The sequence below is a fragment of the Monodelphis domestica genome, chromosome 1 (assembly GCF_027887165.1).
Source record: "Monodelphis domestica isolate mMonDom1 chromosome 1, mMonDom1.pri, whole genome shotgun sequence".
Taxonomy (NCBI): Eukaryota; Metazoa; Chordata; class Mammalia; order Didelphimorphia; family Didelphidae; genus Monodelphis; species Monodelphis domestica.
Genome location: NC_077227.1, coordinates 693,269,820 through 693,285,364, shown reverse-complemented (window position 1 = coordinate 693,285,364; position 15,545 = coordinate 693,269,820). Strand labels below are relative to the sequence as shown.

Sequence of the window (15,545 nt, the reverse complement as noted above, 5' to 3'; positions counted from 1 at the left end):
TCTAGTTCGTATTTGTTTAGTTCATTAGTAGCTAGTTTTTGAGAAGATTGCTTAGAGAATGTGTTAAGAAAAGAGAATTGTATTAAAAATCAAAACTACTATATTTTACATTATTTTTAAAAATGTTCTTTTTTATGACTGACAAACATTGACAAATATGAACATTGCCTTATTCCAAGAAGATGGAAAAGAGAATTTATAATATCATATCACTATCCTTCTGTAATTCTTCTACTTCCCAATAAAATACTGCCCTTGTTAAAAAAAAAATTCAGTTCAGCAAAACCAATCACCATATTGGCCATATCTGAAAATGTTTATCTCATTGTGTACCTCTAATTCATCATCTCTCTTTTAAGATATAGGAAGCATGGTTTATTAATCATTCTTTTTTTTTAACCCTTACCTTCTGTCTTAGAATCAATACTGTGTATTGGTTAAAAGGCAGAAGAGTGATAAGGAGGGGGAAGCTGGATGGCTTAGTGGATTGAGAGCCAGACTTAGGGATGGAAGGTCCTGGGTTCAAATCTGGCCTCAGACACTTCCTAGCTGGGCAAGTCACTTGACTCCCATTGCCTAGCCCATACCACTCTTCTGCCTTAGAACCAATATACACAGTATTGATTCTAAGATGGAAGGTAAGGGTTTAAAAAAAAAAAGAGTGGTCTGTCCTAATCTGATGACTATGAGGTTGAACCTAAGAATTATTTTAATTTACATTTCATTATTTGGAATTTGAAACATTTTTTCATGTCTGTTAATAACTTGGACTTCTTCTTTTGAGGGCTAGCCAATTCCTAACTTTGGATCTTTGTTGGGGAATGCTTCTGGTTCTTAAATATATTTATATTTAATTATACACATATAATTAAATATAAATATATAAATATATATATATATATATATATTACTTATATGTCTTGGATATCAGATATTTATCATAGGTGCTTATCAAGATTATTTTACCAGTTAACTGCTTCCTGACTCAGATACTACATTGATTTTATTTGTGCAAAAACTTTAAATTTATGTAATCAAAATTGTTCATTTTATTTCCTGTGATCCTCTCAATTCTTTGTAGAATTCTTCCTCTTTCTATGATTTTGAAAAGTGAGTGCTTAGCTAATTTGTTTATGATAAGAACTTTTATATCTAGGCCATGTATCCATTTGGAATTTATTGTGGTATATAGTATACAGACTTCCTTCCAGTTTCCCCAGTAGTTTTTGTCAAATCAGAAATCCTCCTTCCAGGAGTTGTAGCCCTTGGATTCAATTAAATATGATGTGGTTATGTTTCATTCCTTCTGGGACTTGTTTGTCCAGTTTGTGTAGGAAAGGCCTCTTTTCAGAATGTGAGAAGAAAAGCATAGCTAGGTCCTGATGAGTACAAATAATGAATCCCAAGAAGTTGTCACTGGGCTAAAACTAATTATCCATATTTTTGATAATTATAACTTCAAATCATTTGAATTCAAATATATGCAACCACTTCATGAATTTGCACTAATTGGGACCTAGCTATAAAAGTGGATATAATGGGAAATACATATTCTTGGATATGGTTGTGGATTGTATTTGAGATGAACTCACTTGTAAAATAGAGGAAAATGGCAGAATAGGTTAGAAAGCAGATTACAATATGTTGTTTAAAGAAGTACAATCAAACCATAAACATTTATATAAAGTTAAGTGAGGATAGGGAGCAGCAAGGATAGCAGTTATTATCTCAAAGCAAAGTAAAAATGGTTATGGTTAAAAGAAATAAACAGAGAAATAACAATATGCTTAAGGATGTACAAAATAATATCAGTACTTAATATCTATGTAGCAAATGTCATATCCCATAGGAACTTGAAGGGAAAGTTGTTTGAACTTTGGGGAGAAACAGATAGCAAAACTATAACAGTTGGGGACTTTAGTGAGTCTCATTCAGACCTAAATAATCTAACAAAAAGAAATACAAGAAAGAAGTTAAAAATCTGAATAGATTTCAGAAAAAGTTAATGTAATAAATCTCTGGGAATTATTCACTGAGTATATATTTCTCAGCTGGGCATGACACCTTTACAAAAATTGACCATCTTCTAGGACATTAAAAACCTCAGAAACAAATGTAGAAAAGCACAAATATTAAAAGAGATCCTTTACTGAATCTGAAATACTGAATTTACTGAATAGTGTAATAAAAATTATAATCCAGTAAGGGTATTTGAGGAAATAATCCAAACTGAAACAGAGACTAAGAAATTTAATATTAAAGAATGGATGGGTGACTCAGTAGATTGAAAACCAGACCCAAAGACAGGAGGTCCTGGGTTCAAATTTGGCCTCAGACACGTCTTAGCTGTGTGACCCTGGGCCAGTCATTTAACCCCCATTGCCTAGCCCTTACCACTGTTCTGCCTTAGAGGTAAGGGTTTTTTTTTTTTTAAGAGTGGATGGTTTTTAAAGTCTAGATTATAGAAACAACAAACAATTTCATTACAGACAATGACATGAAGATTTTGGAGATGTGACCAAAATAGTCCATGGGGAAAATTCTACATCTTAAAACATTTTCATCAGCAAAAGAGAGAAAGAACAGATTAATGAAGTGGGAATAAAACTAAAAAATATAACAAAAAATCCCAACTAAACACCAAATTAGAAATTATAATAATCAGAGATAAATATGATTTTTAAAATGAATTAATAAAACTAGGAATTTTTTTCCCAAAACACTAATAAAATAGATGAACTGGTTGCTGATCTGATTTAAAGAATGAAGAGAAAAAACAGATTGCTCATATTAAAAATAAAAAGGAAGAAAAGTTACTACAAATCATTTGGGATTTGAAGGATTCTTTTTAAAGTTCATTTATTTAATTAATATATTTAGAATATTTTTCCATGGTTATATGATTCATGTTCTTTCACTCCCCTCCTCCTACTCCCCTCCCATAGCCAACGAACAATTCTACTGGGTTTTACATGTGTCATTGATCAAGACCTATTTCCATATTATTAATATTTGCACTAGGGTGATTGTTTCCAGTCTATATCCCCAATCATATTCCCACCGACACTTGTGATCAAGAAGTTGTTTTTTCTTCTGTGTTTATACTCCCACAGTTTTCTCTGAATGTGGATAGTGTTCTTTCTCATAAGTCCCTCAGAATTGTCCTGGGTCATTGCATTGCCACTAATGGAGAAGAGTCCATTACATTCAATTGTGCCACAGTGTATCCATCTCTGTGTACAATGTTCTCCTGGTTCTGCTCCTCTCACTCTGCATCATGGAGGTCATTCCACTTTAGATGGAATTCCTCCACTTTATTATTCCTTTGAGCACAATAGTATTCCATCACCAACATATACCACAATTTGGTCAGCCATTCCCCAATTGAAGGGCATCCCCTCATTTTCCAATTTTTTGCCACCACAAAGAGTGCAGCTATGAATATTCTTGTACAAGTCTTTTTCCATATCTCTTTGGGGTACAAACCCAGCAGTGCTATGGCTGGATCAAAGGGCAGACAGTCTTTTATCACCCTTTGGGCATAGTTCCAAATCTCCCTCCAGAATGGTTGGATCAATTCACAACCCCACCAGCAATGAATTAATGTCCCTGCTTTGCCACATCCCCTCTAGCATTCATTACTTTCCTTTACTGCCATGTTAGCCAATCTGCTAGGTGTGAGGTGATACCTCAGAGTTGTTTTGATTTGCATCTCTCTGATTATCAGAGATTTAGAGCACTTTTTCATGTGCTTATTAATAGTTTTGATTTCTTTGGCTGAAAACTGCCTATTCATGTCCCTTGCCCATTTATCAATTGGAGAATGGCTTGATTATTTTGTACAATTGATTTAGCTCTTTGTAAATTTGAGTAATTAAACCTTTGTCAGAGGTTTTTATGAAAATTGTTTCCCAATTTGTAGCTTCCCTTCTGATTTTAGTTACATTGGTTTTGTTTGTACAAAAGCTTTTTAATTTGATGTAATCAAAATCATTTATTTTACATTTTATGACTCTTTCTAAGTCTTGCTTGGTTTTAAAGTCTTTCCCTTCCCAAAGGTCTGACATGTATACTGTTCTGTGTTTGCCTAATTTACTTATAGTTTCCTTCTTTATGTTCAAGTCATTCACCTATTTTGAATTTATCTTGGTGTAGGGTGTGAGGTGTTGAACCAAACCTAATCTCTCCCATACTGTCTTCCAATTTTCCCATCAGTTTTTATGAAATAGTGGGTTTTTGTCCCAAAAGCTGGGATCTTTGGGTTTATCATATACTATCTTGCTGAGGTCACTTGCCCCCAGTCTATTCCACTGATCCTCCTTTCTGTCTCTTAGCCAGTACCAAATTGTTTTGATGACTGCTGCTTTGTAATATAGTTTGAGGTCAGGGACTGCAAGGCCCCCATCGTATGTGTTTTTTTTTCATTATTTCCCTGGATATCCTTGATCTTTTGTTGTTCCAAATGAATTTTGTTGTTTTTTTCTAAATCAGTGAAGAAGTATTTTGGGAGTTCAATGGGTATGGCACTAAATAGATAAATAAGTTTGGGCAGGATGGTCATTTTTATTATATTGGCTCGTCCTACCCATAAGCAGTTAATGTTTTTCCAATTGCTCAAGTCTAGTTTTAGTTGTGTGGAGAGTGTTTTGTAGTTGTGTTCATATAGTTCTGTGTTTGTCTCAGGAGATAGATTCCTAAGTATTTTATTTTGTCTAAGGTGATTTTGAATGGGATTTCTCTTTCTAGTTCTTGCTGCTGAGCTGTGTTGGAATTATATAGAAATGCTGATGATTTATGTGGGTTTATTTTGTATCCTGCAACTTTGCTAAAGTTGTTGATTATTTCAACTAGCTTTTTGGTTGAATCTCTAGGATTCTTTAAGTAGACCATCATGTCATCTGCAAAGAGTGATAACTTGGTCTCCTCCTTGCCTATTTTGATGCCTTCAATTTCTTTTTCTTCTCTTATTGCTACTGCTAGTGTTTCTAGTACAATGTCAAATAGTAGAGGTGATAATGGGCATCCTTGTTTCACTCCTGATCTTATTGGGAATGCATCTAGTTTATCCCCATTGCAGATGATATTAGTTAATGGTTTTAGATATATACTGTTTATTATTTTTAGTAAAGACCCATCTATTCCTATACTTTCTAGTGTTTTCAATAGTAATGGGTGTTATATTTTATCAAAGGCTTTTTCTGTATCTATTGAGATAATCATGTGGTTCTTGTTAGTTTGCTTGTTGATGTGGTCAATTATGTGGATGGTTTTCCTAATATTGAACCATCCTTGCATTCCTGGTATGAATCCTACCTGGTCATAGTGAATAACCCTTGTGATGACTTGTTGGAGTCTTTTTGCTAGTACCCTATTTAAGATTTTTGCATCTATCTTCATTAGAGAGATGTCTATAGTTTTCTTTCTCTGTTTTTGACGTGCCTAGTTTTGGTTTGTGTCATAAAAGCAATTTGATAGAGCTCCCTCTTTGCTTATTATGTCAAATAGTTTGTATAGTATTGGGATTAGCTGTTCTTTGAATGTTTGATAGAATTCATTTGTGAATCCATCTGGACCTGGTGATTTTTTCTTAGGGAGTTCTTTGATGGCTTATTCAATTTTTTTTTCTAATATGGGGTTGTTTAGGTAATCTATTTCTTCCTCTGTTAGTCTAGGCAATTTATATTTTTGTAAATATTCATCCATGTCACCTAGGTTGCCATATTTGTTGCCATATAGTTGGGCATAATAGTTTTTAATGATTGCCTTAATTTCCTCTTCATTAGAGGGGAAGTCTTCCTTTTCATCTTGGATACTGTTAATTTGCTTTTCTTCTTTCCTTTTTTAAATTATATTGACCAGTACTTTGTCTATTTTATTTGTTTTCAAAGTACCAGCTTCTAGTCTTATTTATTAAATCAATAGTTCTTTGACTTTCAATTTATTAATTTCTCCTTTGATTTTTAGGATCTCTAATTTAATCTTCATCTGAGGATTTTTAATTTGTTCACTTCCTTTGACCATTTATGAATTGGAGAATAGGTCTTATTTATAAATTTGATTTATTTCCCTATATATTTGAGAAATAAGGTATTTGTCAGAGAAATTTATTGTAAAATTTTTGATTTTACTGTCTTTGATTCCTTTTAGCAAAATGTAGTTTCACTGACAATCTCTTAATTAGGTCTAATATTGCTTTTGCTTTGTCTGAGATCATGATTGCTACCTCCTGACTTTTTTTTTACCTCAGCTAAAGCATAAATGCTCCACTCTTTTAACTCTGTGTCTTTCCATTTCAAGTGTGTCTCCTATAAACAACATACTATTGAATTCTGATTTCTAAACAATCCATTTTGCTTTTGGCTTCTGTTTTATGAATGAACTCATTCCATTAAAAGTCACAGTTATTACTAATTGTGATTTCCCTCTTCTATTTTCCTCATTTTATCCTTCTCTCTCTTTTTATCCTATAGTTTCCTCAAAAGTCTATTTTGTTTCTATCTGCCCTCCCTTTTATCATCCTTCCCTTCTACTTACCTATTATACTCTTCCCTTCCTATTTCCCTATTAATAATCTAGATTTCTTTACCTAACTCTGTGTGTGTGTTTGTGTGTGTGTGTGTTTGTGTGTATGTGTGTGTGTGTTTGTGTGTGTATATTCTTCCCTCTTTGAACCAATTCTGATGAGGTGAGCAGCAAGTATTGCCCTTCATTTCCCCACACATATTTCCCCATCCATATAAAAACTCTTTCTTGTATGCCTTTTATATGAGAAGATTTTCCCTATTCTTTCACTCCATTCTCACTTCTCCAGGTGCATTCTTTTTTCTCACTCCCTTCATTTTTTCCCTTGTTTTCTTTTTAGATCATCCCAACAAAATCAACTCATTCATGCCCTCTTGTCTATGTAGATTCTTTCTAACTGCCCTCATAATGATAAAGTTCTTAGGAGTTACATGCATCATCTTCCCATAAAGGAGTGTAAATAGTTTAACTTTATTGATTTCTTTCATGTTTATCTTTTAATGTTTCTCTTGAGTCTTATATTTGAATATCTGATTTTTTATTCAGCTCTGGTCTTTTTATCAGGAATGTCCAGAAGTCTATTTCATTGAATAATTTGGTTTTTTCTCCTGATATACTTAATTTTCTTGGGTAGGTTCATCTAGGTTGTAATTCTAACTCTTTTGCCTTCTGGAATATTATGTTTTAAATCCTCCATTCCATTTACATGTAAGCCACTAAATCTTTTATAATCCCAACTGATTTCAAAATATTTGAATTGTTTCTTTATGGCAAGGTATTTTCTCTTTGTCCTAGGACCTCTTGATTTTGGCTGTAATATTTCTAGGAGTGTTTATTTTGGGATCTTTTTCAGGAGGTGATCAATAAATTCTTTCAATTTCTATTTTATTCTCTGATTCTAGTATATTAGAGCAGTTTTCCTTGATAATTTCTTGAAATGTGATAGCTACGCTCTTTCTTTGATCATGGCTTTCAGGTAATCCAGTATTTCTTAAATAATCTTTCCTTGATCTATTTTTCAGGTCAGTTGTTTTTCAAATGAGATATTTCACATTTTCTCCTACTTTTTCATTCTTTTGACTTTGTTTTATTGTCTCTTGATGTCTCGTGGAATCATTAGCTTCCACTTGCCCAATTCTAATTTTTAAGAAGTCCTTTTCTTCAATGAGCTTTTGTACTCCCCTCGCAATTTGGCCAACTTTTTTTTAATTTTTTTTCCTTTCATTTAAATTTATTTATTTGTTTACATGTTATATTAAAATACCCAGGTCCCTCCTTCCTTCTCCTTTCCCCATTAGGGAATGCATCCTGTGGTAAAAAGATATATGTATACATAAAACTATGTCCTGTTTATTTCTACTTATCAGTTCTTTCTCTGGAGATGTATATACACAAGACGAGAGAGAGACAGAGAGAGAGAGAGAGAGACAGAGAGAGAGAGAGAGACAGAGAGAGAGAGAGAGAGAGAGAGAGAGAGAGAGAGAGAGAGAGAGAGAGAGAGAGAGAGAGAGAGAGAGAGAGAGAATGAGAGGGAGGAAGGAAAGAAAGAAAGAAAGCACCAGCCTCCAACTGCCTCTTGCCCTCCTCACAGGAAGTCCGGAGAACTCCAGAGGCGGTTCTCTACCTCACTTCCTGCAACTCACATGTGCTAGTGGTGACTCTATTTTGACCTAGGATCTCCCAGAGGTCTGTCCTTTTTTGCACATGTCTGTTGAAGGCCATATTCTCAAATAATTTAATCTTGAGTTTGCTGCAGCCCTTCCTAATTTTGTTACCTTGAGAAGGGTGGAAATTGTAGTTTCCAAGACCTGATTCTGTTATTCCAAGTATCTCTATTGTTATTGATCAGGAAATAGCTAAATCCCATCTTCTAAAGAATGGTCTGAATAGGGTGGAATTGTTTGGAAATTAATATATTACAATATTCTTTTTTTTTTACTTTTTCTGTCCTTAACCACAGCAAAAAATAGTTCAACTGAAATGGAAGAGATTATTAAAATTTTTTGCATATTAAACAAGTTATCCCTCATCACTGGCATGATAGCTCAGTTTTCCTAGTTTGTAGGACTTGCCAGAGCTTGTTTTCAGCCAATATAGCCTTGTGTAAGCTGGCATAATTTCTGTGTGTAAATGAAAGGAACTATGGGGGTAGTGAAAATGATGTTGAACTTAAGAGTCAGGAAGACCTGGATTCAGTTCTGCTTTTGACACAACTTATGGTATGTCCAGTGGCAAGTTATTGAGCTTCTATCAACCTGTTTCCTCATCTGTAAAATGGAGATGATATTATCTGTAGCACCCACTTCACAGGACTGTTATTAAGCTCAAATTAGATGACCTATAGAAAGCACTTTATAACTCTTAAAGCACTATGTAAACATCTGATGTTATTCTGCTACAATGAGTGAGATTCTACCTACCTTATAGGGGGTGTAAAGATAATGTCCTTGCTGTGCTGTATAAATGCTAGCTCTAAATTTATTGTTTGTAGATTACTTTGTACTTTAGGGATAAAAGATGACATTTAATACAATAGCCCTTGACACTTAATAGACTCTTAGTCATTTCTATTGGCTTGAGTTGAGCAGGATTTTTTTTAACCCTCATCTTCTGTCTTAGAAGTGATTTTGAGTATTGATTCCAAAGTAGAAAAGTGGTAAGGGCTAGGCAGTTGGGGTTAAGATACTTGCCAAGGATCACACAGCTAGGACATGTCTAAGTTCACATTTGAACACAGGACCTCTTGTCTCCTTGAACCCAGGACCTCTTGTCTCCAGACCTGCCTCTCTGTCTACTGCACCACCTAGCTACCTTTTGAATTGAGCAGGATGTTTTAAATAATTTAACATAGTGTACTGACATATTTTTAAATGGGGATCAGCATGACAATATTCATTCATCCATTTCAATTCAAGTTGTATGCCTACTATGTCCATGATGCTATGCTTGGTGTTAACGGATTTTTCTGGTCTCCAGGTTATTACCTAAGAGTATGTTAGATTAATAATTCTTTCCCTCATTAGGGTGCATTAGAGAATGCCAGGTGTCTTTTCAGGAAGCAGCTCCCATGCTTGGGTGGGTGAGTCTTGCACATTACGTGCCAGTCATACATTCTGCAAACTGTACAAAATACTGACAAATATAATTCCAATTGGTTACAGAGAAATGAAGATTTTGTAGAAACTTGACTGAAGAAATAAGATCTCTCTTGTGGAAAAAAGAGAGGAAATGATGGAAATTCAATTTTGTGGTCTAACTTTCAAAAGACTGGACAGCTGTAGACCTTGCTTATGCCACATTTATATTGTTTATATTCTATCTGTTTTAGGAGAATTAAATACTTTTTTTCCTCTCAAATAAATGAAATTAAAATTTGAAAAGTCTTAACTGTTTATTAAATTAAATACTTATGCTTCTTCCTAAATATGTAGCTAATCTATATTTCTAGCTTCTTAATCAATTCTAGTTCTCTCAGTCTCAGTTTGTATCCACCCTTTCAGTCTTTAAAACTGTGCATTTATTTTGTTTCACCATAGATGGAAAACTTGTATCAGTAAGCAGAAATAACATCTAGGCTCTCAATTCAGAATACTATCTATACTATCAGATTTGGTGGACTTGTGGCCTGGTTTTGCTGATCTACTTGGGGCCCTAGATCTGTAGTCCCATGCATTAGGTTCAATCCCAGGTGAGCCTGATCTCTGAGAAATTGAATTAGACTTTTCTTGAATTTTCTGTCATTGTCCCACCCCAGAATTCTGGGGGGAATCTTTTAAATAAAGCCTAGGTATGGTTCATTTTTAGAGTCTCCCCTAATAGAGATTAAAAGATCTCTTCTAGAAAAAAAAATGCTCTACATAAAGTAGATACCAGGTATAGGACAACTTTAATAATAAATTAATATTTCCTCTTTCCCAAAGGAATGTTTAAAATACAAAAGTACACATTAACAAAAATGTCCCAATAATCCATTGTCCCAATTTACCATTTCTGGAAGGTAAAGATTCCCAGAAAACTTGTGGGACTGAATAACTGTTTCATATTCACTTCCAGTATGAACCATTCAAGCAACTCTCAAAGCCTCAGTGTTCTGGCCAGCCAGCCATGGCTTAGACTTTCTCAGTTCTCACAGCTGAAGCATTCTTTTAGAAGTGGTCATTACTCCCAAGAATCTGTTGGAAAAAAAATTATTGACTTCGAGGCATCTAGGTAGCACCCTAGATAGAGGGCCAGGCCTGGAGTCAGGACAACCTGGGCTCAAATCTGGCCTCAGATACTTTGTAGCTGCATGACTCTGGGCAACTCACTTAACCCCAATTACCTAGCCCTTGCTGCTCTTCTGTTTCAGAACTGATAGTAAGAAAGAAGGAAAGGGTTTAAAAAATATTGTCTGCTTGGCAATCAGCACTCAGAATATCAGAATCATGGCAGAACTGTACCTTACCAGCTCTTAGGATGATGATGTGCTCGGGATCAGTTGCTAGTGCCCAGAGAAAGAAATACACTGAAGAGACAGCCACGGACTTGAAGTCAAGCTTCAGGCTTTTCCAGGCAAGTGTATGTTCTCAGTGCCTCTTACGGGCAGTTACCATGGCTGAGAGTGAGGATGGAAAGGGCCCCTTTCTCTCCTTGCCCCTGGTGTTTTCTGTGTACCACCAAAGAAACTGCCTCAGAAGGAGGGGATGTTACCTTATAAATCCTATGTGGATGTTAGGGAAAATTTTCCTGGCTCAGTCTACAGGTATCTCTGACAGCCTCAGATAAAAAAGATCTAGCCACAAGTCACTGGACCTCAGCAAGGGACCCAAGTTTGTGGCTCACTGGAAGGGATCAGGGCTTAAATACCTTCATTCTTTTCCAGGTAGTGTTCCAAAATCTCCGATTTTTACTTCCATGCCCTCTAAACCTTTTTACCTGAAAGTTCACTTTACCCCTGGAATTCTACCACTGAAAATACCTTCTACCCCTGAGGCCTCTTCCTATGATTGGCTACTTTCTCCCACTACTTGCATTTTAAGGTGTCCAACCATGTCTTTATTTCTCTCCAGAATCCATTTCTGTCTTCACTTTCTCTACCAGGCAGTGGTTTTCAACTTCCCCCCTTTTTTCTTTTAACCCTTTCCTTTCATTTTATAATCTGTGTATCCAAGGCAGAAGAGCAAGAAGGGCTAGGCAATGGGGATTAACTGGTTTGCCCAAAATCTTATGGCCAGGAAGTATCTGAGGTCAAATTTGAATCCAGGACCTCTTGACTTTAATCCTGGATCTCTATGCACTGAGCTACCTACCTGCCCCTCAACAAGTTTTTTATTAAGTGCCTACTATATGCTAGGCACCAAGGATTTAAGAATGAAATAATCTGTATTCCAGAGGAGTTACATTCTAATGGAGGGGAATCAAGTACATTAAAAATATGTGCTATGTCACTATAAAGGTTATAAATATATGCAAAGTCACTAAATATTGGTAAGGAGGCCACTAGCATTTGGGGGCATCAGGAAAGAGTTCCTGCCAAAGATGGTGTTTAATAAAGATCTTAAGGGAAGAGAGAGCCTCTGAGGTGAGGATGGGAAAGGCACATGGGACAGTCAAATGGCTGTCAGAATGACTCACAAAATGCAAGAGCAAAAGTAATGTCCAATAAGGCTAGAAAAATAAAATGAGGTCAAGTTGTATGAAGCTTTAAATAAAAGCTCTACAAAGGAGTTTATTTATTCTTCCCTAGAGGCAACAGGAAGTCTGTAGAGCGGGGGGATCACATGAATGAATCTGTACCCAAGAAAAATTGCTTCTGTAGCAGTATGGAGGATGGATTGAAGTGGGGAGAGACTTTGAGGCAGAAAAAACATTTGGGAAGGGATGATCAAAGGCAGAACTAGGGTAGTTGAATGGGGAGAAAGACTCAGATGTGAAAGATGCTGTGAAGGTAAAAATCGTAAGCTGTAGCAGGAAGGAGAATAAGGGCTCCAGGATAATGCCAAGGTTATAAACCTGGGAGATGGGCAGGAGAATGGTACCTTCAGCAGAAGTAGGAAAGCCCTGAAGATCTGGCTGCCACAATCCCATTCCTCAAAACTACTTTTGCAGTGTTTGCCTCCTGTAATCCCCCTTAGGAATATTTCATATGCCTACTTCCAGGAATGTGTAAGGGAGGACCTTGCTTTAGACTTTGGAGCATGGGTACGTATTTCTTGACCGTTTTTGATTCACTTAATGGGTGTCAAAGAGTCAGACATTTTTGATTGGCTGCTGAGCTAGAACTGAGTGTACATACAAAAAATTCCCACAGGAGCAACTCACTCTTATTTCCTCTCTGGCCACATTTGAGTAAGGAAGACAAACTGTTATAGACTTACGGCTGTTGACTGGAGGAGCAGGACCCTCCATTAGGCATGTTGAGACAAGCCTATCAGATATTTACATCATGGTCTGGTTTCCTCATTGGCCAGTCCTCCATTACACAGTCATCAATTCACAGCTGGGAGGAAAATGTGTTTTTAGGCTTGGAGTTGATGGTATTAGGAGAAAAAATTTCGGAGGTCTGTTGTATATTACCTTTTCTAATGTTCAGATAATTATTTCGTGCTATATGAATTAGACATACATATATAATATTTACTTTTCTGAGGATGAGAACTATTAGTTTTGGTGATATAGGTATAGATATTTTGCCATATCTATAGACAAAGATATAGGCATGAATATAGATGACGTTTTAGAATAATAGTGAAACCTGTATATTCCCTTTTGGAGGATATACTGGGTTTTTTTAGTCCTTATTTTCTGTCTTTGTAATAACTCTAAGACAAAAGGGCAAATGGTAGGCAAGTGGAGTTCAAGTGACTCATACATTTAAGTGTCTGAGGCCAAATTTGAATTCACGTCTTCCTGACTCCAAACCTTGCCCTTTATCCATTGTGCTATCTAGTTGTCCCAAGGAAATATTAAGCTATAATTGTTTTGTGGTTGTTTAAAGCAAGGCGAAAGGAGAAAATTTCCCTACCTAAAAACACAGAAGGAATGTGAATTCCTTAGTGTTTATGACCTTCATCAACACCACATCTCAAACCAGTTTGTTCTGTCCCCATGACCTTCAGTTATCGAGGATTAACTCTTGACTAAGTAGCCTTCAAAAAGTGAGAGGGTGGCATTTTGACCTGGACCTTGAAGGATGGATAGGATTTCAATATGATCATAATGTTACGCTTACACAGCCTGTGAAAATTTTTAGGGCGCTTGATTCCCCTCAATCATTTGAGGCATAGGTGGAAAATGGAAATGAAGGCATTTCAAATGGAAAAAAAAATACTGGTGAGTTTAAAACCTAGGCTTTCCCTTTCACTATATCTAGAAAAGCCTACATATGTTCAGACAACAGGACAGTTTGGTTTCCTGGAGTGTGGAACATGTATAGAAGAAAAGTATTGGAAAAAAGGAAAAACTCAATTCAAATAAAATCTTACTATTCCTTGAAGGCAAAACTAATAGTTTTGCATGTCATTAGAGAGTTACTGAAGAACTGGTTTTTGACCAGCTGATATCATGATTGAAGCTTCCTAAAAGAGGGGTCACAGAAGAGCCTACAAGATGCCAGGGATAAGAGAGATTGTGTTTTAGGCTTCAGTATCTCCCATAGCACCAAGCATGCATAGAACACTCACTCTTGGGCGAGATGAGGTAAATGTTTTGTTTTTTAAATGAAGGGATAAAATGATACCTCTTTTCCCAAAAAACATTAATGAGAACACTGCTAGTTAATTTGAGATTAGATGCATTATCTACCTGAATAGAAGAGGATGTCCTTGAAGAGGTAGACTGGGATGTTGGAAGGAGTATAAGCTCACGAAATAGTAAACCAGGCTTCTGACCCAATACTTGTCACTACTAGCTGTGCAATAGTGAATGCCATGACTTTCGACCCATTTATGGGAGTCATTCTGTTTATATGGGAGTCACTCCTATCACCTTTGGTGTCCATCCCTGTTATAGGAGGGTGGCCTAAATAGCATATCAGAACCTGAGTCCTGCATCCTCTTATTACTCTCCCACATCAAACAATGGTACTCTCTCCAGATGTACCTTGAAGGTACACCCTTGCCTTGGTGGGGCTGACTTGGTATGAGGCTCTAACCATAACTAAACTCTTGACTAAGGACTAGGACAGAAGGAACCACCCTGATCCCATTTGGGCTCCTGTTGCTCCCATGTGGCTAAATCTCTGATACACTTCTCCATTTGAGGACAGCTCACCCCAGTTGTCTGGTCATCATTCTAGAGTTCTTCCTGATCATGACTATGAGTTGAATAAACCTTCTTTCCTTACTTGCATCCTAATTCTGTGGTCCTGTCAACCCTGACCTGGAGCTGCTTACTGAAGACCTCTTGGGAGTTCCTTTAAACATACCCAACCTTTAGCACTATATTAGAACAAACCATTATCTAATCTCCTGGCAGCCACACCTCTCTCCTTTCCAAGTTTCATCTTACTGGTCACAGAAGTCAAATATTCTGTGTCTGGGTGGATGGGGGGGATCTCCATTTTTCTAGCCAATAATCAGACTATTTAGTAGGGGCAGTTTGCCCTGAACTCTCAAGGTCTTTGGTTCCTTCTTGCCTTTGATTTCATGAGCGGAACCAGTAGGAGTCCAACAATGAGCAAGTCACAATCCAACAGTGCACAAGTCACAATTGCTTTGTGTCTCCATTTGTTTTTCCATCTAGCAAATGAAGGACTGAGACTGAATGTTTTTCCAGCTTTGAGAGGTGGTTTTATGCTGGACTTGGAATTAAAAAGTCCTGGGTTGAAATCCTGCCCCTTGCTCTTTATAACTGTATAACCCTAAGCAAGTCAGTAAATAAACATTTATTAAGTGCCTAATATGTTCCAGGCACTGTGCTAAGTGCAGAGAATACAAGGAAAAATAAAAGATAGTCTCCTACCTTATGGTACTCACAATCTAATGGGTAAGACAATGTGCAAATAAATATTACAAACAAGGGATACACAGTTAACAATTGGAAAT

General features: G+C 36.3%; 1 protein-coding gene across 9 annotated transcripts in view; it reads left to right on the top strand.

The window, feature by feature from the left end:
* The window catches only part of TERB1 (telomere repeat binding bouquet formation protein 1), a 65,865-nt gene extending 55,963 nt beyond the window's left edge, over positions 1–9,902 (top strand). For all 9 annotated transcript variants that reach the window (XM_056800968.1, XM_056800813.1, XM_056800751.1 and 6 more), the window contains one exon: positions 9,684–9,902. In XM_056800968.1, the coding sequence (XP_056656946.1) occupies positions 9,684–9,691 (8 nt within the window). In that variant the 3' untranslated portion in view covers positions 9,692–9,902. The remainder of the gene's footprint in view (positions 1–9,683) is intronic.
* Positions 9,903–15,545: the final 5,643 nt, after the last annotated feature.